The 22,906-nt window shown below is 39.3% G+C and overlaps 1 protein-coding gene across 5 annotated transcripts in view; it reads right to left on the bottom strand.

Annotated features, from left to right (window-relative positions):
* Nucleotides 1-22,906, bottom strand: part of DIP2C (disco interacting protein 2 homolog C) — a 378,709-nt gene that overhangs the window by 43,150 nt on the left and 312,653 nt on the right. For all 5 annotated transcript variants that reach the window (XM_057542779.1, XM_057542780.1, XM_057542781.1 and 2 more), the window contains 5 exons: nucleotides 22,242-22,365; nucleotides 21,577-21,698; nucleotides 20,590-20,701; nucleotides 20,392-20,501; nucleotides 5,929-6,059 (listed from right to left, as the gene is read on the bottom strand). In XM_057542779.1, coding sequence (XP_057398762.1) covers nucleotides 5,929-6,059; nucleotides 20,392-20,501; nucleotides 20,590-20,701; nucleotides 21,577-21,698; nucleotides 22,242-22,365 — 599 coding nt within the window. The remainder of the gene's footprint in view (nucleotides 1-5,928; nucleotides 6,060-20,391; nucleotides 20,502-20,589; nucleotides 20,702-21,576; nucleotides 21,699-22,241; nucleotides 22,366-22,906) is intronic.

The following is a 22,906-nucleotide window of genomic DNA, read 5'->3' as shown; positions in this document are numbered from 1 at the left end:
CCTGTTTTTGCTTCATAAAAAAGCCTTAGCCTGATGAGGTGCGCTGGGTGTGCCCCTCGGATGTCCCTTCAGAAAGGAACAAGCCTGTGACATGGTGCTGGCGGGGGGAGCTCAGGAAGCTCCCGGTGGTGCCGGTTGCCCTGTCCAGTCCTCTGGCCGCCTTTTTACTTGGACAGGTATGACCCCCACAAAAAGCTCTCCTACTCCCAACTCCAGCTCATGACGGCTTTCAGAGGACCTTTCCTGTTTGTAATGGAAACACTGGCTCCCAGGGATCACACACTCCCAATGTGGAGCACTAGGAAGAATGGTCTTTTTAAGGAATGAAAGTGATTTGTTGGCAGATGTGTTCTAACTTGGCTTCTAAAAATGGATTCCACAAAACTTAAATCCAAGACACATGGTTAAAAACTTCCCATTTTTAATATTAAAAGAAGAAAGTGGGATATGGAATCACATACGAACTACGATTATAGCTGTGAAGAAGGGCAAGAGCACAGGAACAAACACAGCAGGATACTAATGGGGGCTAGGGTAGGGCAGAGGGACCCCTGGTGTTTCTCTGCCCATTTGTCAGTTCTTAGGGCACTCATTCATTTCCATAGAATATGACCCATAAACACGTTCAAACACACACACACTTCTATCCTGGAATACCTCTATCACACATTTCTTATCAGGATAACAAAATGCTACAAGTTGGTGATTGCTTTAGATTCTCCTATTGGAGTTTAATACATCAAAACATCAGACAACCAACAACCAATGTGTGGGGATAAAATGTAGGTGTTATTCTAGGAAGGATATCTGATAATCAGGTGGGAATTTTTCCGGTGGTGGCTTTTGAATTTTTTGAATTTTACTTAATCCTTCTGAGCAAGGAAATCTGATAATGAACAGAGCCCTCTGTATTTAAAGAATTAAATGAAACTCAGAATAGAATAAGAACTGGTTCCAAGTTGAGTTTAGATGAACTTTAAAGAGCTCTGAGGATGTGCTGACTGCTCTCAGTAACCAGGAGAAAGGATTATTATGCCCAGAACTTTCCTTTGAAAGTTTTAAAATATTTCCTTTGAATTCCTGCTGATGTGAAAGTTTTGTTACGCACAAAACATGCAAAACTGCACATTCCAGTGGAGCCCTGTAGAAAAGTATAAAAATTATTTCTATAGTCAATATACAAAAATCAGTAAGATCCCATTCCAATAATTATAACACTCAACATTCTGTCAATTTTTCTTTGGGATTTGTCCTTGGGAAATTGATTTAGGCCTTTAAAGATCACTTTACAGTGCAGCTATTTAAGAGATCAAACAGCATGACAATGTATCTGCATTACAATACTGACACCTTGGTCAAACAACTACTTACTGCAAGTAGCATCTATCCAGCAACACTTCTGTACAAATTTAGCTGAGCCCTTGCAGTTTGTGAAAACACGCTTTCATCTGGAAGTCCTTGTAGCCAACACTGTGGTGCTTTAAAGATCAGAGTTTCCATCTGGTTGAGAATCCGACACGTTTTGTTTTCTCACTTCTGAACCAACAACCTTCCAAGAATACGCACTGGGGGGTCTGAAGTCGAGCCAAACACCTCCTCGGCTCCCGCAGCGCATCAGGGCTGCTCCCCTCACACCCGGAGGTCCTGCGGGCTGTTCCTGAGCCCTTGTCTTCTCTCCAGGGGCCATGAGAGCTAAGGGAGACCCCTGCCCCTGAGGCCACCGACACAAGTGGCAGCCACCCGCACGGGCGACTTGTTGGACACCGGTGTTTTGTGCCACAGGCACTGTTGCACCCTCTGCCCTTTGCCACGCAGCGCTCAAGGATCAGCCCCCACACCACGTCTGGCATGACCTTGAATTAGAGCTTTCTTTGTAGCTCATGTACCAACTCCAGTGAGAAGCCTCAAGGCAACACTAAGCAGGAAGAAATAAAAATAACGGAAAATTTACCTCTGCTGAATGGATATTAAAAGGACAATCTTGGCCAAAAATGGGATCATACACCAGGTAACAGCCCAAGATCTAACACCCTCGCACATCATGCACCATGTAAATCGTTAATTATCCACTAGGAAACATGCCTTTTGCCTCTTTGAAAAGTGATGGTGCACAGTTTTCCGTTAGCACCAAATGTTATTCAACCCATTCGTGAATTGGGGTCAACGAGACCACCTTAATTAGATTCCCCTGCATGATTTTTATTCCAGCTCAAATTTACACCACTTCTCTGACACTGAGGACTTTTACATTTTCTGGCAGGTACCAAACACAGTTAATGACATTGGAGCCCCATGTCTTAGGGAATCAAAATGCAGGTAAAAACCTTATGATGATCCGCTTAATTATGACAATCTACCCATACTGTTCCTAGCATTTTCCTTTTACATGCTATCATAAGGAGACCAGAAATGAAGAAAAAGAAATACAAATCACCCACTGCTAGCTTTCTCAAGAATATACACCAGGATAAATGACTTGCTTGATCAGACTTCTAGCACATGAAAGGGTAGGGTCCAGTGTGGAGTTCAAGGCTAGAATATAAGCATACTTGTGAAAATTAAACATAGTTTCACCTCTGTCCTCATTCCTATAAGTAGAAGGCAACATTAAGAAAAAGGTTATTAAATCCTAGTAGAGGACAAACAGAAAACCTGATTCACCAATTTTCTACTTGCCCTTTTTTTTGCTCAATCCAACGAAAGTCGATTTGTTGTTTCATTTATTAACCAACACTGATTTCTTGGCACTAGCTATAAATACTTCCCTACTTAATAGCAGATTGCTTATAGGGAAGAAGATTATTTCCTGTGAATTTCTGGAACCTGAACTATTCTAGTTTAGATCTTAACTTCAAAAAGAACAAAACAATTTAAAAAACATTTTGGGAATATTTTCTCTCAGTCTCTGGCCTGCTCCCATTCTCTCGACAGTTATCTTTTGCAGAGCAGAGATGATTAATTTTAATAAAGTCAGCCTATCAATTATTTCTTTCATGCATCATGCCTTTGGTGGTGTATCTAAAAGTCATCAACAAACCCAAGATCATCTACATATTCTCCTAAGTTATCTTCTAGGAGTTTTATAGTTCACATTTAGGTCTATGATCTATTTTGAGCTAACTTTTGTGAAGGCTGTTAACACCTGTGTCTAGATTCTTTTTTTTTTGGCCTGTGGATGTCCAGTTATTCCAGCACCATTAGTTGAAAAGACCACGTTTGTTCCATTGTATCATTGTATTGCCTTTGCACTTTTGTCAAAGATCGACGGACTATACTTACGTGGGTCTATTTCTGGGTTCTCTACAATACCAAGAGTGAACCCTGATGTAAATTATAGACTCTGGGATGATAATGTGTCAAAGGTAGGTTCCTAGTTTGTAAAAAATGTACCACTCTGGTGGGAGATGCTGATAACAGGGGAAGCTGTGCATGTGGGGGTGGGGTGTGCATGGGAAATCTTTGTACCTTCCACTCAATTTTGCTGTGAGCCTAACAATACTCTGAAAACTAAAATCTAGATTAAAAAACAAAAATAAAAAATGTCCGAACAGGAGAGAGAGAGGAAAAAAGACATTTTGGTAACGAATATAAATTTGTACATTTGTAATTCAATGATTTCAGATTATTGACTTGATAAAACATACAAAGAATTGATAACTCTCACACTTTGGGCACCCTGAGCAAGGCAACCACACAACTCACGACAACACATGTCACCCTGTGGTGTCACGTGGGTGAGCCTCCTGAACTGGCAGGGTAGGGTCTGTACCATGCACTTCAGTTACTCCAAGGAAAGCTGTTTTCCTTTTTAAAAAAGTTCTACTTAGGTATAATTTGCATATCATAAATCCATCCATTTGCAGTATAGAATTAAAAGAACTTTGACAGTTTTGCAGAGTGTATAATTATCACCACAATGCAGTTCTAGAACACTTCCATCACCCTAAAGGCATGCCTTGTATTCATTTGTAGTCAATCCTGTTTTCAGCTCTAGCCCCAGTTAATCATTATTCTACTTTCTGTCTCTATAGATTTGCCCTTTCTGAACATTTCCAACAAATGGTATCATATGATACAATCATATAATAAGTGGTCTTTTGAGTCTGGCTTCTTTCAGACTTGGCATATGTTTTTGAAGTTTATCCAGTCTGGGGAGAATTTTCATCTTAACAATACTGAATTTCCTAATCCATGAATACCAACTGTCTGACGTGCTTTTTAAAAAAGGTCCAGTTTTTTAAGCAAGTCCATTGGGATCTGTTTCTATAATGGATTTCAGAACAAAGAGGTTTACAGCTGTTATGGATTTATTTTTAGTGCTGCAGGGGTCATAGCTGATTTTGTGACTTCTGAATGAATTTGCAGGTAAGACATTAAAGCAAAGGGTCACCGCCACCCTCTCTGTACAATTCCTCTAGAGAGTCCCATTGCTGCTGGTGACATGCAGCAAGGACTCACTCCAACCAGCACCTTCTCTGTGGATTTCACGGGGCTTGGCTGGGTGAGCCTGCAGAACTAGAAGGCACTTTTGCCAAGTAACAAGAGACAGTTGCCTATAAAGCTGTAGTTCAGAATAGGTTTCCTTCTCAGCTGGCCAGATATGTCTAAAGTCACTTTGGCCCTACTGTTGGAGTGGTATATTCTGAACTATTTTCCAAGAAAAAAGTACCCACAATGCTATTGCATTCTGAATTGAGGCAAAAATCATTAAAATATTTCAACTGTTCAATTATATTTGCTTTCCCAAAAAGTTTAATTGTGGTGATTAGAATGATAGTGTTTTTAAAAAATATGTAATTGGATTTAGTCTAATTTAACCCAATTGAATATTATAAATGCATTAAAATAATTGTTTTAGGAGAATGTTTAAAGAGGAGAAAATGCCTACTATTATGAAAAAAGAAGGCAATTATAAGCAATTTCCCACTGTAGCATCTCAGCTTTATAAATATATTAATGTACATTTACAAAATTGTATGTGTACTTAAAGGTTTATGGGTGAAACCGTATGTTTTTTGGTGTTTGCTTTAAAATGCCCATATGGAAAAGGGACAGAAATAATCAGAAGGCTGGATGAAACCAAACTGGCAAAATAAGATCCACGTGAAGCTGGTTGTTGGGCCCTGGTGTTTGTTACAGTGTCCTTTATACACTTAAACATATATACTTGTATATGTTTGAAAAAGTTAATAATAAAAAATAGTACTACATTAGAAATACTACATTAGAAAATAAACTCTGTAAGACTATATGCTAAAATGCTACTAGCGAGTATTTGCTGGTATCACGGGGTAGTATACTTATGGATGGCTTAATTTTCTTCTTTATATTATTTTGTATTTTCTAAAGTTTCTACAATGAACATCTATGTACAATTAGAGAAAAATGCCAATAAACGTTCATCCTCTCCATTAATACTTGTTGGCAGCTGCCAGGAGCTGGGCCCGGGGGCTGCCAGCTGTGGAGTGGGGGCCACGCCGGGGAGGGGAGGGGAGGGGAGGGGAGGGAAGCCTGTGGAGCTTCCTTCCGGCCTCCCGCAGCTGAAGTCAGGGAGAAGCCTGAGGAGGAAAGAGCCTGGATGCCCCCGGTTAACACAACTCCAGGCTTGGGACACCTGCGAAGATTTAGAGGCATAAGAAGCAAGCCCACGGCCTGGGAGTCGCCTGGAAAACGGATTCCCAACAGACAACTTCTGAGAATGGCCCCAGATTCTGTCTCTGTTGGTTTCAGCAAACTTTATGGAGACTAATTTTTCAGATGCTGGAGAGAGTGGCTACCAGGGCAGGTGTCCCTGTGTCACCCAGAGCTGGGCTGAGGAGGAGCCGCACCCTGCAGGCGGCCCCCTCCCGTTAGCAGTTCTCGCAAGTGGTCTGAAAATGTGTGATGATTTACTTACTTATATCGTAAAGGTGCAAAGACGAAACTCACCTACAGAGGCACCACAGGACAAACCCAAGTCCACAGTAAGGGTCCAGGCAGATGGCCACTTCTCTAGAGGGGTAGAGCTCACACTGCAGCTTAATAGAACGGCAGAAGGCACTGGTGGCTGCGTGAGACATCTGCAAGACAGCAAGGTCGCATTAAGTGCACGGAGCCTGAGCCCATCCTAAGGACTCCTGTAACAGAACAAGGACGTGTGAAATGCACGGCACCTGACATCTGATACCCAAGAGTGGTTTTATAACAGAGAACAATCGTAGCCAAGCTTTGGTTTTGTTAGGAGAGAGCAGCCTGCTAATCTCATTAGTCTTCCCATTTTCAAGAGTAAACCACAAGCAAAACTTCCTGGTCCCCCAGGACTTAGTAACTGTGGCCCGTGAAGTCAGGCCGTCTTGCATCTGAATGGCGGGTTCGACTGCGATCCCCACTGCAGCCCTGTACTTGTGACTCCTCACATCCCCTCTCCAGGCAGGGACGACACCTGACTTGTGATTCATCTCCAGGCCCAACACCACACCTGTCGTGCAACAGGGGGACCAGCAAAGCACACTGGATGCACGACTCCTGTCTCAATGATCAGGAAATGTGGCTCAGAAGGCCACACACATTTGTGCAGTAAGACATGCTCGTCATTTGACGGCAGCCCAAATCCAATCTCAGTGCAGCTACAGTAAAGAGCTTCTCCAAAGTCAGCAACCAGTCCCATGACAGTCAGTATGGAATGTGAATTCTTTTAAAGTACTGGAAATTATATCTAGTAACATCAATTTTCTCACAGAAGCTTTCTAGCCAAAGAAATCTAAGAGGAAAAGGAAAGTAAAAGCAGCCCAGAAAACTTTACCAAGTTCGTGGTCTTAAATATGTCTCAAGTTACCGTGGAGTGCATGTCACCCAGAGCTGAACTGTAAAAGGGACCAGTGCAGAGCATCGTAATATTCAGGAAAGTCCAGTCAAATGCCTGGGAAAAGCATTCATTAGCCACTCCAGGGAAAGAGAGGAGAGAAACCAGGAGCGGGGGTTTCCATCCTACCACAGAGGATCCCTGTCAGAAGTTCTGCACAGAAGAAGATTTCATTGTGGATATTTTACTGAATTCATACAGAGCAATGTAGAATTACTCTAGAATCTAACACACAAGCAGTTCTTTGTAGTTTGCTTTTAAAACCACAACATTTGTTTAAAGAGGAAATGAAGCTGGATTTATGAAACATGCCTTCAACCCCCTGCCTGCTGCATCAGGAGTTAGTAAGACCACAGCTACCAAAATCACCCACATTCTCAGATTAGCAACTAAAACAGACCTTCACGAACCCCCGCTCTGTGCAGGTGTCGTATACAGCTTGAGAACCGAGCTCTCAGCTCAGCTCGGCAGATGCTAATTTGTTAACAGAGGACTTGTGCTTGGGATATAAAAAAGAACACACAGCCTCTGCCCTCAGGAGCTGGCCACGTAGTGAGAAGTTCAGAAACTTGGTAACTGCAGGGGCTTGCAAGCACTTTGACAAAGTGTGGATAGAGCTTAGAGAAAGCAGATGATGATCCTCACACCTCTCTGTGGGCTCAGAGGGTGAGTTAACAGAGTTCAACACAGTGACCAGGAAGCTAACAGGTTAAGAAAACATAACTAGGAATGGGGACTGTCTATCCCTAAGCTCATTCCAATCTTGGACCCTGCCAACATCACAAACCCAGAGCCCATGCTCGAATGCTTTACCAGAACCTTTTAGTAAGAAAAACTCCTGCAAACTTGTACTTGAATAAAGAATTAGTTTTCTCAAAGCCCCAAACATCAAACTCTAATGCTCTGCTCTAAAAGGGACATTGAGAGCAGATACATCAACGTGGAGGAATTGGGGATAAGGCCAAGGGTATTTATTTTAAGGATGTATCTTACGACATCTTCAGCAAGTTTACCTTCCAGTGAAGTTTTGCTTTGGCTCACGTTAGAATAACTGTCCACTCCTGGGGCACACATCAGCTCACACATCAACTGCAGTGAGCAGGAGAGTGCTCCAGAAGCAAACTGGTGTCAGCTCTAAAACATCCTGCAGGGAAGCCCACCTAAAGCACATGCAGGTGCTGGGCAGGCGCTCCAAAGGACGGCTGTGGAGTGGGGCAAATGCAGACCTAGGATCTCTCTATTAGGAACCTTCAGAGTTCAAATCACACTTTTAAACAGGGAGCATGAACAACTTAAACTGAACATCTGAACTTATACTTGTACATTTTATACTAAATCGGACATTCTGTAATGCCCTTTATAGGGAAAACACTTTACTGGAAAGGCTTTTCTCTGTCAACTTTTGGTGTGTATTGGACACTCAATGATATTTTTGTTCAAAATTGAATCAAAATTTCTTTCTGAGAAAAATGGTGACCTGAGCAACCACAGAGGTGGGAGTTTCCATTTGGAGCAGACTGTAAGGCAGATAATTTCAACTCTATTTATGCCTCTCAGTATTTGAAGCACGTGGGTTTTTCACTAAACAACATCACAATACACTTCATTTCAGGTACTCATCAAACAAATTAAACAGTCAAAGGTTTAAGAAAAACTTATGAATTTGAGAGAAAGTCTAGTTATTCATCTCTCTGGGATTTCCAGAGTCTATACTTACATTAAGAGGAATCAATAGGAAGTAAGAACATAGATCACTTTGGCCCTGTTTCAAGTAGTAATATCTTTATAGAATCAAGATTTAATATTATAGTTCCCACTTCTGTAGATCATGAAAATGGTACGATCAAAAGTGTGTGCTTAAAAAAAAAAAAAAAAAAAAGTGTGTGCTTCTCTTGTGGCTGTGACAGTAGGAGGCCAACCCAATTTTCATACTTAGTAAAAAATTCATCTTGGTCTGAAAATATATCTTTATTTTTAAAAGCTTTTCAAAAATTATTTTATTTTATAATGTACTTTATTGGTGTACCACCTCAAATTCTATAAAAAGCAGAGGAGAGGGTTCAGGGAAGATGGCAGAACAGGAATCTCTGTCCTACTTGGACAGTAACCGCACAGGCAGAAGCTGATGTAACTACAGTGGAGCTCTGGAGTCAGTTGATGGCTTGCAACTTCCAGCGGGGCAGGGGAAAGCTTGGACAGTGAACTGCAATTAATTTTGGAAAAATTAAGACATTCCCAGGTTAAAAAAAAAAGTTAAGGGAGTTCATTACATTTAGACCTGCTGTGAAAGAAATGCTCAAGGGAATCCTGCAGGTTGCAATAGAAGAACATTGTAACTCGATGTCATTTGAAGAAGTAAAGGTCTCAGTAAAGGTAAACACAAGACAATTATAAATATAAGCCAGTATAATTGAACAATTGCTTAAAAACTCTACTTTTTGTTTTCTGCATGATTTAAGAGACTAACATACTAAAACAAAATGGTTATTGGCCTAAAAACTAGTGTTATTGTAACTTTGGGTTTCAATTCCACACTTTCCCTACATAAATTAAGAGACCAAAATGCATTTAAACGTTTATTACTGGGACTTCCCTGGTGGCACAGTGGTTAAGAATCTGCCTGCCAATGTAGGGGACATGGGTTCAAGCCCTGGTCCGGGAAGGTCCCATATGCCGCAGAGCAACTAAGCCCATGTGCCACAACTACTGAGCCTGCGCTCTAGAGCCCACGAGCCAACAACTACTGAAGCCCACGTGCCTCAACTACTGAAGTCCGTGTGCTTAGAGCCCATGATCCACAACAAAAGAAGCCACCACAATAAGAAGCCCATGCATCACAACAAAGAATACCCCCCGCTTGCCGCAACTAGAAAAAGCCCGCGCACAGCAATGAAGACCCAATGCAGCCAAAAATAAATAAATAAATGTATTAAAAAAATGTTTCTTGAGCTCTACCCACCACCAGAGCCTCCCATCAAGCCTCTTAGATAGCCTCAACCACCAGAGGGCAGACAACAGAAGCAAGAAAAACTACAATCCTGCAGCCTGTGGTCCAAAAACCACAGTTACAGAAAGACAGAGAAGATGAAAAGGCAGAGGGCTATGTACCAGATGAAGGAACAAGAAAAAACCCCAGAAAAACAACTAAATGAAGTGGAGATAGGCAACCTTCCAGAAAAAGAATTCAGAATAATGATAGTGAAGATGATCCAGGACCTCGGAATAAGAATGGAGGCAAAGATTGAGAAGATGCAAGAAATGATTAACAAAGACCTAGAAGAATTAAAGAACAAACAAACAGAGATGACCAATACAATAACTGAAATGAAAACTACACTAGAAGGAATCAATAGCAGAATAACTGAGGCAGAAGAACGGATAAGTGACCTGGAAGACAGAATGGTGGAATTCACTGCTGCGGAACAGAATAAAGAAAAAAGAATGAAAAGAAATGAAGACAGCCTAAGAGACCTCTGGGACAACATTAAACGCAACAACATTCGCATTATAGGGGTCCCAGAAGGAGAAGAGAGAGAGAAAGGACCAGAGAAAATATTTGAAGAGATTATAGTCGAAAACTTCCCTAACGTGGGAAAGGAAATAGCCACCCAAGTCCAGGAAGCGCAGAGAGTCCCATACAGAATAAACCCAAGGAGAAACACGCCGAGACACATAGTAATCAAAGTGGCAAAAATTAAAGACAAAGAAAAATTACTGAAAGCAGCAAGGGAAAAACGATAAATAACATACAAGGGAACTCCCATAAGGTTAACAGCTGGTTTCTCAGCAGAAACTCTGCAAGCCAGAAGGGAGTGGCATGATATACTTAAAGTGATGAAAGGGAAGAACCTACAACCAAGATTACTCTACCCAGCAAGGATCTCATTTAGATTTGTTGGAGAAATCAAAAGCTTTACAGACAAGCAAAAGCTAAGAGAATTCAGCACCACCAAACCAGCTCTACAACAAATGCTAAAGGAACTTCTCTAAGTGGGAAACACAAGAGAAGAAAAGGACCTACAAAAACAAACCCAAAACAATTAAGAAAATGGTCATAGGAACATACATATCGATAATTACCTTAAACGTGAATGGATTAAATGCCCCAACCAAAAGACATAGACTGGCTGAATGGATACAAAAACAAGACCCATATATATGCTGTCTACAAGAGACCCACTTCAGACCTAGGGACACATACAGACTGAAAGTCAGGGGATGGAAAAAGATATTCCATGCAAATGGAAATCAAAAGAAAGCTGGAGTAGCTATACTCATATCAGATAAAATAGACTTTAAAATAAAGAATGTTACAAGAGACAAGGAAGGACACTACATAATGATCCAGGGATCAATCCAAGAAGAAGATATAACAATTATAAATATATATGCACCCAACATAGGAGCACCTCAATACATAAGGCAACTGCTAACAGCTATAAAAGAGGAAATCGACAGTAACACAATCATAGTGGGGGACTTTAACACCTCACTTACACCAATGGACAGATCATCCAAAATGAAAATAAATAAGCAAACAGAAGCTTTAAATGACACAATAGACCAGATAGATTTAATTGATATATATAGGACATTCCATCCAAAAACGGCAGATTACACGTTCTTCTCAAGTGCGCATGGAGCATTCTCCAGGATAGATCACATCTTGGGTCACAAATCAAGCCTCAGTAAATTTAAGAAAATTGAAATCATATCAAGCATCTTTTCTGACCACAACGCTATGAGATTAGAAATGAATTACAGGGAAAAAAACGTAAAAAAGACAAACACATGGAGGCTAAACAATACGTTACAAAATAACCAAGAGATCACTGAAGAAATCAAACAGGAAATTAAAAAATACCTAGAGACAAATGACAATGAAAACACGACGACCCAAAACCTATGGGACGCAGCAAAAGCGGTTCTAAGAGGGAAGTTTATAGCTATACAAGCCTACCTAAAGAAACAAGAAAAATCTCAAGTAAACAATCTAACCTTACACCTAAAGAAACTAGAGAAAGAAGAACAAACAAAACCCAAAGTTAGCAGAAGGAAAGAAATCATAAAGATCAGAGCAGAAATAAATGAAATAGAAACAAAGAAAACAATAGCAAAGATCAATAAAACTAAAAGTTGGTTCTTTGAGAAGATAAACAAAATTGATAAGCCATTAGCCAGACTCATCAAGAAAAAGAGGGAGAGGACTCAAATCAACAAAATCAGAAACGAAAAAGGAGAAGTTACAACAGACACCGCAGAAATACAAAACATCCTAAGAGACTACTACAAGCAACTTTATGCCAATAAAATGGACAACCTGGAAGAAATGGACAAATTCTTAGAAAGGTATAACCTTCCAAGACTGAATCAGGAAGAAACAGAAAATATGAACAGACCAATCACAAGTAATGAAATTGAAACTGTGATTAAAAATCTTCCAAGAAACAAAAGTCCAGGACCAGATGGCTTCACAGGTGAATTCTATCAAACATTTAGAGAAGAGCTAACACCCATCCTTCTCAAACTCTTCCAAAAAATTGCAGAAGAAGGAAAAAAAAAAAAAAAATGTTTCTTACTATACGTTTTGGGTCATACAATGTATAAAGATATAATTTTGGGACATCAACAACTGAAAAAATGGTGGGACAGAGCTGCACAGAAGCAGTTTTGCATATTACTAAAATAAGGCTGGCATACAAATTAGAGCATAATAACTTCAAGATATCAAATGGAATCCCATGGTAAGCACAAAGAAAACAGCTATAGAATATATACAAAAGGAAATGAGATAGGAATTTTAAAGTATCACTACAAAAAATCAACTGAGCACAAAATAAGACAGTAAAGCAGGAAATGAGGAACAAAAAAGCTATAAGACATATGGAAAATAAGAGAGATGAGAAAAGTTCCTTCTTATCAGTAATTACTTCAAATACAAATGGATTAACTCTCCAGTCAATGACAGAAATCAGCAGAATGGATAAAAAAAATGATCCAACTACTGCTGTCCACAGGAGATTCACTTTAGATCAAAAGACACAAATAGTTTGAACATGAAAAGATGGATAAAGATAGTCCATGCAAACAGTAACCAAAAGAGAGCAGAGGTAGCTATATTAATATCAGACAAATAAAATTTAAATAAAAACGGATACAAGAAACAAAGAAGGGCATTATATATTAATAAAAGGTTCATTACGGCAAGAAGATATAACAATTATAAACATCTACAAACCTAAAAGCAAAATATATGAAATATATATGAAACAAAATATATGAAACAAAAACAGGGAGCTCTACAACAATAATAGGAGACTTTGATATTCCCTTTTCAATAATGGGCAAAACAACCAGACAGAAGATAAGTATGGAAAGAGAGGACTTAACACAATAAACCAAAGAGCTCTAAGAAACATACAGAGCAATATACGACCACAACAGAATACACACTCTTCTCAAGAGCACTTGGGTCATGTTCCAGGACAGACCATATTTTAGGCCACAAATTAAGTCTCAATAGATTTAAAAAGATAGATAACATACAAAATATCTTCTCCAAGTACAACAGGATGAATAGAAGAAAAACTGGAAAACCTACAAATCTGTGGAATTTAAACAATGCCCTCTTAACCAACAGATCAAAGAAGAAACTACAAGGAAAATCAGAGAATATTTAGACACAAATGAAAATGAAAAGACAATATAACCAAACCTCAGGGGATACTGCCAAAGCAGTGTTAAGGCAGAAATTTATAGCTATAAATGGTTATATTAAAAAACAAGAAAAGTCTCACACCAACAACCTAACTTTACAACTTAAGGAATGAGAAAACAAAGGACAGACTAAACCCAAAGGTAGCAGAAGGAAATAATAAAGATTAGAGCAGAGATAAATAAGTAGAGAATAGAAAAATAGCAGAGATAAACAATGAAACCAGAAGTTGATTCTTTGAAAAGACCAACAAAATTGACAAACCTCTGGCTAGATGGCCTAAGAAAAAAGAGGGAAGTATCAGATTACTAAAATCAGAAATGGAAGTGGGGACATTTACTACTGATTCTACAGAAGTTAATAAAAAAAATTATAAGAGAGTACTATAAACAACTATACAACAACAAACAAGAAATGGAAAAATTCTATTTCATGGAATTTGAAACACAAGCTATCAAGAAGGAACACAAACTCTATGAAGACTAAATCACAAAAAATAGAAAATCTGAATAAACCTGTAACTGGCAAGAAAGACAAATCAGTTAAAAAAAATAAAAAAATCCCAACCAAAAAAGGCCCTGGATCTGATGGCTTCACTGCTGAATTCTATCAAACATTTAAAGACGAAATAATATCAATCCTTCTCAAACTTCTCCAAACATTGAAGAGGAGGGAACACTTTCTAATTCATTCTTGGAGGTCACCAAAATCCTGATACCAAAGCCAGACAAGGATACTATAAGAACAAAAAAACTACAGACCAATGTCCCTTTTGAACAATGGTGCAAAAATCCTCAACAAAATACTAGCAAAACAAATTTGGTAGCATATTGAAAGGCTTACACATCATGACCAAGTTGGATTTATTCCTGGAATGCAAGGATGGCTCTACATATGAAAATCAAGCAATATAAAACATCACATTAAGAGAACGAAGAGGAAAACCCCAGATGATCATCTTGGTCGATGCAGAAAAAGCATCTGACAAAATTCAACATCCTTTCATGATAAAAACAATCAATAGACTAGAAATAGAAGAAAAGTTCTCAACCCAGTAAAAGCAATATACAAAAACCCACAGTGAACATCATACACAACTGTGATAGACTAAAAGCTTTTTCTCTAAGATCAGGAACAAGACAAGGATGCCCACTTTCACTGCTTCTATTCAACATAGTACTGGAAGTTCTAGCCAGAGCAATTAGGCATGAAAAAGATATAAAAGGCATCCAAACTGGAAAGGAAGAAGTAAAATCATCTCTGTTCACAGATGATGTGACCTTATATGTAGAAAACCCTAACGATTCCACAAAAAGCTGCTAATAAATCATAAATGAATTCAGCAAAGTAGCAGGATAAAAAGTCAACATGCAAAAAGTAAGTTGCATTTCTATACACTAAAAGAAAAATCTGAAAAGGAAATTAAAGCAATTCCATTTACAATAGCATCAAAAAGAATAAAATACTTAGGAATTAACTAAGGACGTGAGAAACTTGTACAATGAAAACTATAAAACACTGCTGAAAGAAATTAAAGAAGAAATAAATAAATGGAAACACATCCCTTATTCACAGATGTCAATACTACCCAAGACTATACTGATTCAATGCAATCTCTATCAAAATCTCAATGATATTTTTTGCAGAAATAGAAAAGCCTATTGTAACATTCATATGAAATCTCAAAGAAACCTGAGCAGCCAAAACAATCTTGAAAAAGAACAACAAAGTCAGAGGACTCACACTTCCTGATTTAAAAACTTAGTACAAAGCTAAAGTAATCAAAACAGTGTACTACTGGCATAAAGACAGACAGAGAGAAAAACAGAACAGAATATAGAGCCTAGAGATAAACCCTCACATATATGGTCAAATGATTTTTTAAAAAAATTTTTCACTAATTTATTTTTACCTAGACTTCACATGCAATTGATTTGATTGATTGACTGATTGAGGTATAATTGACATACATTATATTAGTTTCAGGTATACAGTATAACATACATATGTGTATGTATTGCAAAATGACCACCACAATAAGTCTAGTGAAGACAGCTACTAAGATTTACTCTCTTAGCAACTTCCAAATACGCAGTACAGTATATCATTAACTATAGTTTCCATGCTCTACATTACATCCACAGGCCTTATTTATAATTGGAAGTCTGTACCTTTTCATTCCCTTCACCCATTTTGCCCATCATCAATCTGTTCTCTGTATCTATGAGCTTGGTTTTCTTTTTTTTTTTTTTAAGATTCCACATATAAGTAAAATCATACAGTATTTGTCTTTCTCTGTCTTATTTCACTTAGCATAATGTCCTTCAGGTTCATTCATGTCTGAAATGGCAGGATTTCCTTCTATTTTATGGCTGAATTATATTCCATTGTGTGTGTATGGGGGAGGGTGTGGGTAGGTGGGTGGGCATACCACATTTTACTTATCCATTCATCTGCCAATGGACACTGATGTTGTTTCCATATCTTGGCTATTGTAAACAATGCTGCTATGAACGTGGGGGTGCAGATATCTTTTCGAGTTAGTGTTTTCATTTTCTTCAGATCAATACCAAGAAGTGGAATTGCTGGATAATATGGTAGTTTTATTTTTAACTTTTTGAGGAACCTCCACACTGTTTTCCATAGTGGCTGCACCACTTTACATTCCCACCAGCAGTGCACAAGGGTTCCCCTTCCACACCCTCACAGACACATGTTATCTCTTGTCTTTTTGATGATGGTCATCCTGACAGGTGTGAAGTGATAGCTTATTGTGGTTTTGATTTGCATTTCTCTGGTGATTAGTGATGTTGAGCATATTTTCATGTACCTGTTGTCCATCTGTATGTCTCTTTCAGAAAAATGTCTATTCAGATCCTCTGCCCATTTTTAAGAAATAATTGTTTGTTTTTCTGCTATTAAGTTGTATGAGTTCTTTATATATTTTGGATATTAACCCATTATCAGATATATGATTTGTAAATATTTTCTCCCATTCAGTAGGTTGCCTCTTCATTTGTTAATGGTTTCCTTTGCTGTGCAGAAGGCTTTTCGGTTTGATGTAATCCCACTTGCTTAACTTTTGTTGCCTTTGCTTTTGATGTCAAACTCAAAAAATTGACAAGACCAATGTCTAGGAGCTTACCCCTATGTTTTCTTCTACGACTTTTATGGTTTCAGGTCTTACATTCAAGTCTTTAATTCACTTTGAGTTCATTTTTATGTGTGGTGTAGAAAACTGGTCCAGTTTCATTCTTTTGCATGTGGCTGCCCAGTGTTCCAAGCACCATTTATTTAAAGACTGTCCTTTCCCCACCATATATTCTTGGCTCCTCTGTCATAAATTAGTTGACATATATGCGTGAGTTAATTTTGGGGCTATTCTGTTTCATTGATCTATGTGTCTGTTTTTGTGCCAGTATAATAATACTGTTTGCATTACTGTAGCTTTGTAATGTCAGGGATCATGATGTCTCCAGCTTTGATCTTTTTCAAGATGGCTTTGGCTATTTGGGGTCTTTTGTGGTTTCATACGTATTTTAGAATTGTTTGTTCTATTTCTGTGAGAAATGCCATTAGAATTTTGATAAGGATTGCAATGAATCTGTAGATTGCTTTGGGTAGTATGGTTATTTTAACAATATTAATTATTCTAACCAAAAGTACGGAATATCCATTTATTTGTGTCTTCTTCAATTTATGTCATCAATATTTTATAGTTTTCAGTGTACAGGTCTTTCACCTCCTTGGTTAAATTTATTCCTAGGTATTTTATTCTTTTGATGCAGTTGTAAATAAGATTGTTTCCTTAATTTCTCTTTCTGATATTTCATTATTAGTGTATAGGAACACAACAGATTTCTCTGTATTAATTTTGTTATCCTGCACTTTACTGAATCATTTATTCTAACAGTTTTTGGTGGCGTTTTTAGTGTTTTCTATACATAGCATCATGTCATCTGCAAATAGTGACAATTTTACTTCTTCCTTTCCAGTTTGGATGCCTTTTATTTCTTTTTCTTGCCTAATTTCTCTGGTTAGGATTTCCAGTACTATATTAAATAAGAGTGGCACAAGTGAGCATCCTTGCCTTGTTCCTGATCTTAGAGAAAAGCTTCAGCTTTTCACTGTTGAGTATGATGTTAACTGTGGGTGATCAAATGATTTTTGATATGGGTGCCAAGACCATTCAATGGGGAAAGGACAGTCTTTTCAACAAATGGTGCGTGGAAAACTGGATATCCACATGCAAAAGAATTACGTTGGACTCTTACCTAATACCATAAACAAAATTAACACAAAATGGATCAAAGATCTAAATATAAGATCTAAAAAATAAAACTTTTAGATGAAAATATGGGACAAAAGTTCACAACATTGGATTTGGAAATGTTTTCTTGGATATGACAGCGAAGGCACAGGCAAACAAAATTAGACTTCACAGAAATCTTAAAATTTTGTGCATCAAAAGACACTATCCATAGAGTAAAAAGGCAACCCAAAGAATGGGAGAAAATATTTGCAAATTATATATCTGATAAGGGATTAATATTCATAATATATAGAGAACATCTAGAACTCAACAAGAAAACAATCAATTCAAAATCGGCAAAGGACTTGAATAAACATTTCTCCAAAGAATATATACAAATGGCCAATAATTCCATGAAAAGATGCTCAACATCATTAATCTTTAGGGAAATGCAAATCAAAATTACAATGTGATACCACCTCACATCTATTAGGAGGCTACTATTAAAAACAAACAAACAAACAAACAAACCAACAGGGAGTTCCCTGGTGGCCTAATGGTTAGGATTCCAGGCTTTCACTTCAGTGGCCTGGGTTCAATCCCTAGTCAGGGAACCAAGATCCCACAAGCCATGCAGCGCGGCTCTTCCCCCGCCAAAAAAAGAGGACATTCAAAAGAAAAAAAAAAAAACCCAACAGAAAGTAAAATACAAGTGTTGGCAAGGATGTGGAGAAAGTGGAAACTTTGTGCACTGTTGGTGAGAAGGTAAAATGGAACAGCTACTGTGGAAAATAGTATGGCAATTCCCCAGAAAATTAAAAATATAATTACCATATGACCCAACAATTCAACTTCTGGATATATACTTAAAATTGCTGAAGGCAATGTGTCGAAGAGATATTTATACACCCACGTTCACTGCAGCATTATTCACAATAGCTAAAATGTGAAAGCAACTCAAGTGTCCACTGATAAACGAATGGATAAGCAAAATGTGGTAAATACATACAATGAAATATTAACTCAGCCTTAAAAAGGAATTCTGATATATACTTCAACATGGATGAACCCTGAAGACACTATGCTAAGTGAAAATAAGCCAAACAAAAGAAGACATATACTGTATGATTCCACATAAACATGGTACCTAGAATAGTCAAAATCATAAAGACAGAAAGTAGAGTGGGAGTTGCTGCGGGCAGTGGTGAGTTTCAGTTTTGTGAGATGAAATGACTTATGAAGATGAGTGGTGGTGAGAGCAGCACAGAATTCTGAACGTGTTTAACACCACTGAGCTGTACACTTGAATTGGGTAAATGGTAAATTTGTGGTATATGTATTTTACCACAATTAAAAATTGGAAAAAAAAGTAAATGAAGTAAGAGAACTAAATGAAAATTATGCAAACCCAGCAGTCAGGTGGATAATAGGTGAAGGGCTTCCTGAGGCCAGAGAACTTAACCGTATCTTTTTTTTTTTTTTAACATTTTAATTGAAGTATAATTGCTTTACAATGGTGTATTAGTTTCTGCTTTATAACAAAGTGAATCAGCTATACATATACATATATCCCCATATCTCCTCCCTTTTGCATCTCCCTTCCACCCTCCCTATCCCCTCTAGGTGGTCACAAAGCACCGAGCTTATCTCCCGGTGCTATGCAGCTGCTTCTCACTAGCCATCAATTTTACATTGGTAGTGCATATATGTCCATGCCACTCGTCCCAGCTTACCTTTCCCCCTCCCCGTGTCCTCAAGTCCATTCTCTACATCTGTGTCTGTATTCCTGTCCTGCCCCTAGGTTCTTCAGAACCTTTTTTTTTAGATTCCATATATATGTGTTAGCATATGGTATTTGTTTTTTTTCTTCCTGACTTACTTCACTCTGTATGACAGACTCTAGGTCCACCCACCTCACTACAAATAACTCCATTTCGTTTCTTTTTATGGCTGAGTAATATTCCATTGTATATATGTGCCACATCTTCTTTATCCATTCATCTGTCGATGGACACTTAGGTTGCTTCCATGTCCTGGCTATTGCAAATAGAGCTTCAATGAACATTGTGGTACATGACTCTTTTTGAATTATGGTTTTCTCAGGCTTAACGGTATCTTGACAAGGACATTGCCTGAGCTGTGAGGGTCCTAATTCTGGTGACACACATAGTAGTTCCACCATTCTTTCATAGGAAAAAGCATCATTTCAGAGGCAATGAGCAGCGTGCTGGCAAGTTATAATGAGACCCATGTTAAACAAGCGAGAAACTCCAGTGCACAGAGTTTTATAATAGAATACTGGGATTTGAGAACCAGCAAGAAAGAAAAACATAGGCAGTTTTTTAATTAGAGACTAGGGAAGCTCTGTTTACATAAAAAAATAGCTGGAACATTTGGAAATAATCAGTCAGCCTAGCTAACTACTGAAATGGTCATGCATTTTATAGTTTGAACAAAATGCACATATATCCCTCTCTCTGTGTTTTGCTGCCAGGCCCCATCAGAGCCCTATACCCATAAGAATGAAAACTGACCACTGCTTTGTGGCTTGTTAACTACTATTCCACAGACTGTGTTTCTCACCTTCACTCCAGCTAGCATCCCAGTCGTGGACACACTAAAATCAAGGTAGGCTAGCGTGTCTGGGTTGGAAGGTTTGTAGATCTGGGCAGGCCGCTTCTTTGGCAAATCATCTGGAGAGCAAAACAAAGCTGTTAGCATCTCTGACTTAACGGAAAAGCAGATAAGCAAACAAACATATCAGCGAGTTGGAGGACGAACCTGTGTCCAGTATCGGGGGCCAGGCCCTGACGTCTACAGCTGCAGCTGCCTCCCTGGACCGTAACAATTTACAGATCAGTTGTGTTGTCATCAAACAGGCAGAGCGGCTCACCTGAGGGTCAGAGAACAAGGAATGGAGAGGAGGAGGGTAAAGGATGGGGATGGACGCATGCTCACGTGCCAGCTGTGCACCACGTGGAGGCCATGAAGCTCGCAGCACAGGCTGGGCACCAGGAGCACAGCTGCCTCACAAGGGGCTGTGTTGGCCAATGGAGCTCCACATGACCAGGAATCTGACCACGGAGCACACAAGCAGACCTAGTGGGGACTGAGGTCCCTGGCAGTATCCCCTGTGTGATGGTCACACTCAGAAAGCAGCATCCAAACTACCTGCTCTCACTGTTAGCTCCGTCCCCCAGAAATGCACACATTTACACACACAGCCTCAGTACCATCTATCAGAGTGACAACCTTGAGGGTCTTCCAACACAACTACAAAGAAGTATTCATTTGTGATGTCCCTCGTGGTTCCTCCTCCAAGGGAAAAACATATCCTAATCCTTTTAAACTTCCCCAGGCAAAAAAAAATTAAATCAAATCTATACTTTCAAAAAGGAACAGGATGCTTCTCAATCTTGAGGAAAGAACCTTTAAGAATGTATGACTTTCCCGCTTGTTTTGGTTTGCTCCTTGGGCTTGGTAGGGAAGCTCCCAGTGTCCAGAGGGATGCCCTCTCTGGGGAGTTGCATCAATTCCCACGCATTGTGGCAAAGCTGCTCTCTAGCCCCTAATTCTACACACAAGCTGCTATCTTCCTTCCAGAACGAGAGGGCCAACTCCTAGAGGGAAGAGGCTGCGTCCCACTCCACCGCTGAGACCGCAGACTCCCATGCAATCCCATGCCTGCACCCGGCCCTTCCCCGGGAGCCCAGGCTCTGTGATCTGCAAGCCCAACACTCAGGCGCAGACACCCGCAGGCAGTGTTACCTCCACGATCATCTTCACGGTTGGCAGCGTGGTTGCGATGTTCTGTGGGTGTGGAGGACGGACGGTTATTGGCACACAGCCTGCATACAGGCAACCATAAAATGCTGCGATAAGGTCTATTCCTACATGGGGAGAAAGCAAAAGTTCTCACTTGAAGCAAAACAAGCTGTTTAATGGCCATCATCCCTGTCAGCAGAATTACCAGCCTGGAAACAATCAGAAGGGTATGGCAGTAACTGAGACCTTGAACAGACCTGTCCTCCTCCCTGTGGGTCTGTTAAACTTCAGGGGTAACTCCCACCTGGCCCGTTCTCTTAGGCACAGGAAGCCAAAGCAGCCCAGAAGCTTGATTGCTCTCATTTCTCTAAGGAATTACTCAACTTTCTGATTATCAATTCAGTAGTCAAGGATTTAACTACTATTGATTAAATGAACTACCTCAGATATCTAATAAAACAAATTTAGATACAAAAGTCGTTGTGAACTACCGCTTTATCTGTGTCCCTACTATTAGTGGTATAGCACGTAGCACAGTCTGCACAAGTGAGCCAGGCAGGAGAGACAGTGCCCATTTTTGGTGGTAACACACAAGGTCATCGAGCACCAACATGTGCAGTGAAGGGTCTCTTGGGCAAGGGCTGGTCTTGCATGGCCCTGCTTCTTACCCGGTGGGTAGACCAGAGCGACGTGGTCCCCATCCTGCAGGTGCCCTCTCTCCATCAGCATCACGGCTATCTTCTCAGCCCGCTTGTGCAGCTGGACACACGTCAGTGAGTTCGCTATTGTGCCCTGAGTAGCACAAGAACAAGCGGGTAAGATTTTTTTTAATATGACAGCTTTGAGGTGCAGTTCATATACCATACAACTCACTTACTTAAAATGTGCAGTTAAATGGATGTATCTGCAGAGTTGGGCAACCACCACCACAGTCAGCTTCAGAATGTTTTTGTCACCCCCTCAGAAGACGCCCCCCCACTGTTAGCATTCACTCTCCTTTCCTCCCCACTGGCTAAGGAATACAACATCAAAGAGGCATCTAGATACGTCTGTATTAAAAAGAAATATTTTAAAAATAATGACTTGACTTGAAAAAATAGCTAAAATTACAAAAAAAATCAATCTAGTAATTCTGGGACTTAAGTGTAATTGTCATGGGCAATAAGAATTAGTCGTAAATCTGCAGGACTCACACTATGAAAAGTAAGACTAACTGAAACTGTTTTTAAGAAAGATCACATCAAAAGTCAGGGAGGTCAGAAAACAAACAAACCCCCAGAAAAGCAACAGTCAAAAAAAAAAAAAAAAAAAAGTCAAAAAAACCCCAAAAAAC

This window comes from Balaenoptera acutorostrata, chromosome 3 (assembly GCF_949987535.1).
Source record: "Balaenoptera acutorostrata chromosome 3, mBalAcu1.1, whole genome shotgun sequence".
NCBI lineage: Eukaryota > Metazoa > Chordata > Mammalia > Artiodactyla > Balaenopteridae > Balaenoptera > Balaenoptera acutorostrata.
Note: the sequence above shows the minus strand (reverse complement) of the source record. Positions and strands in the feature narration are given on the sequence as shown.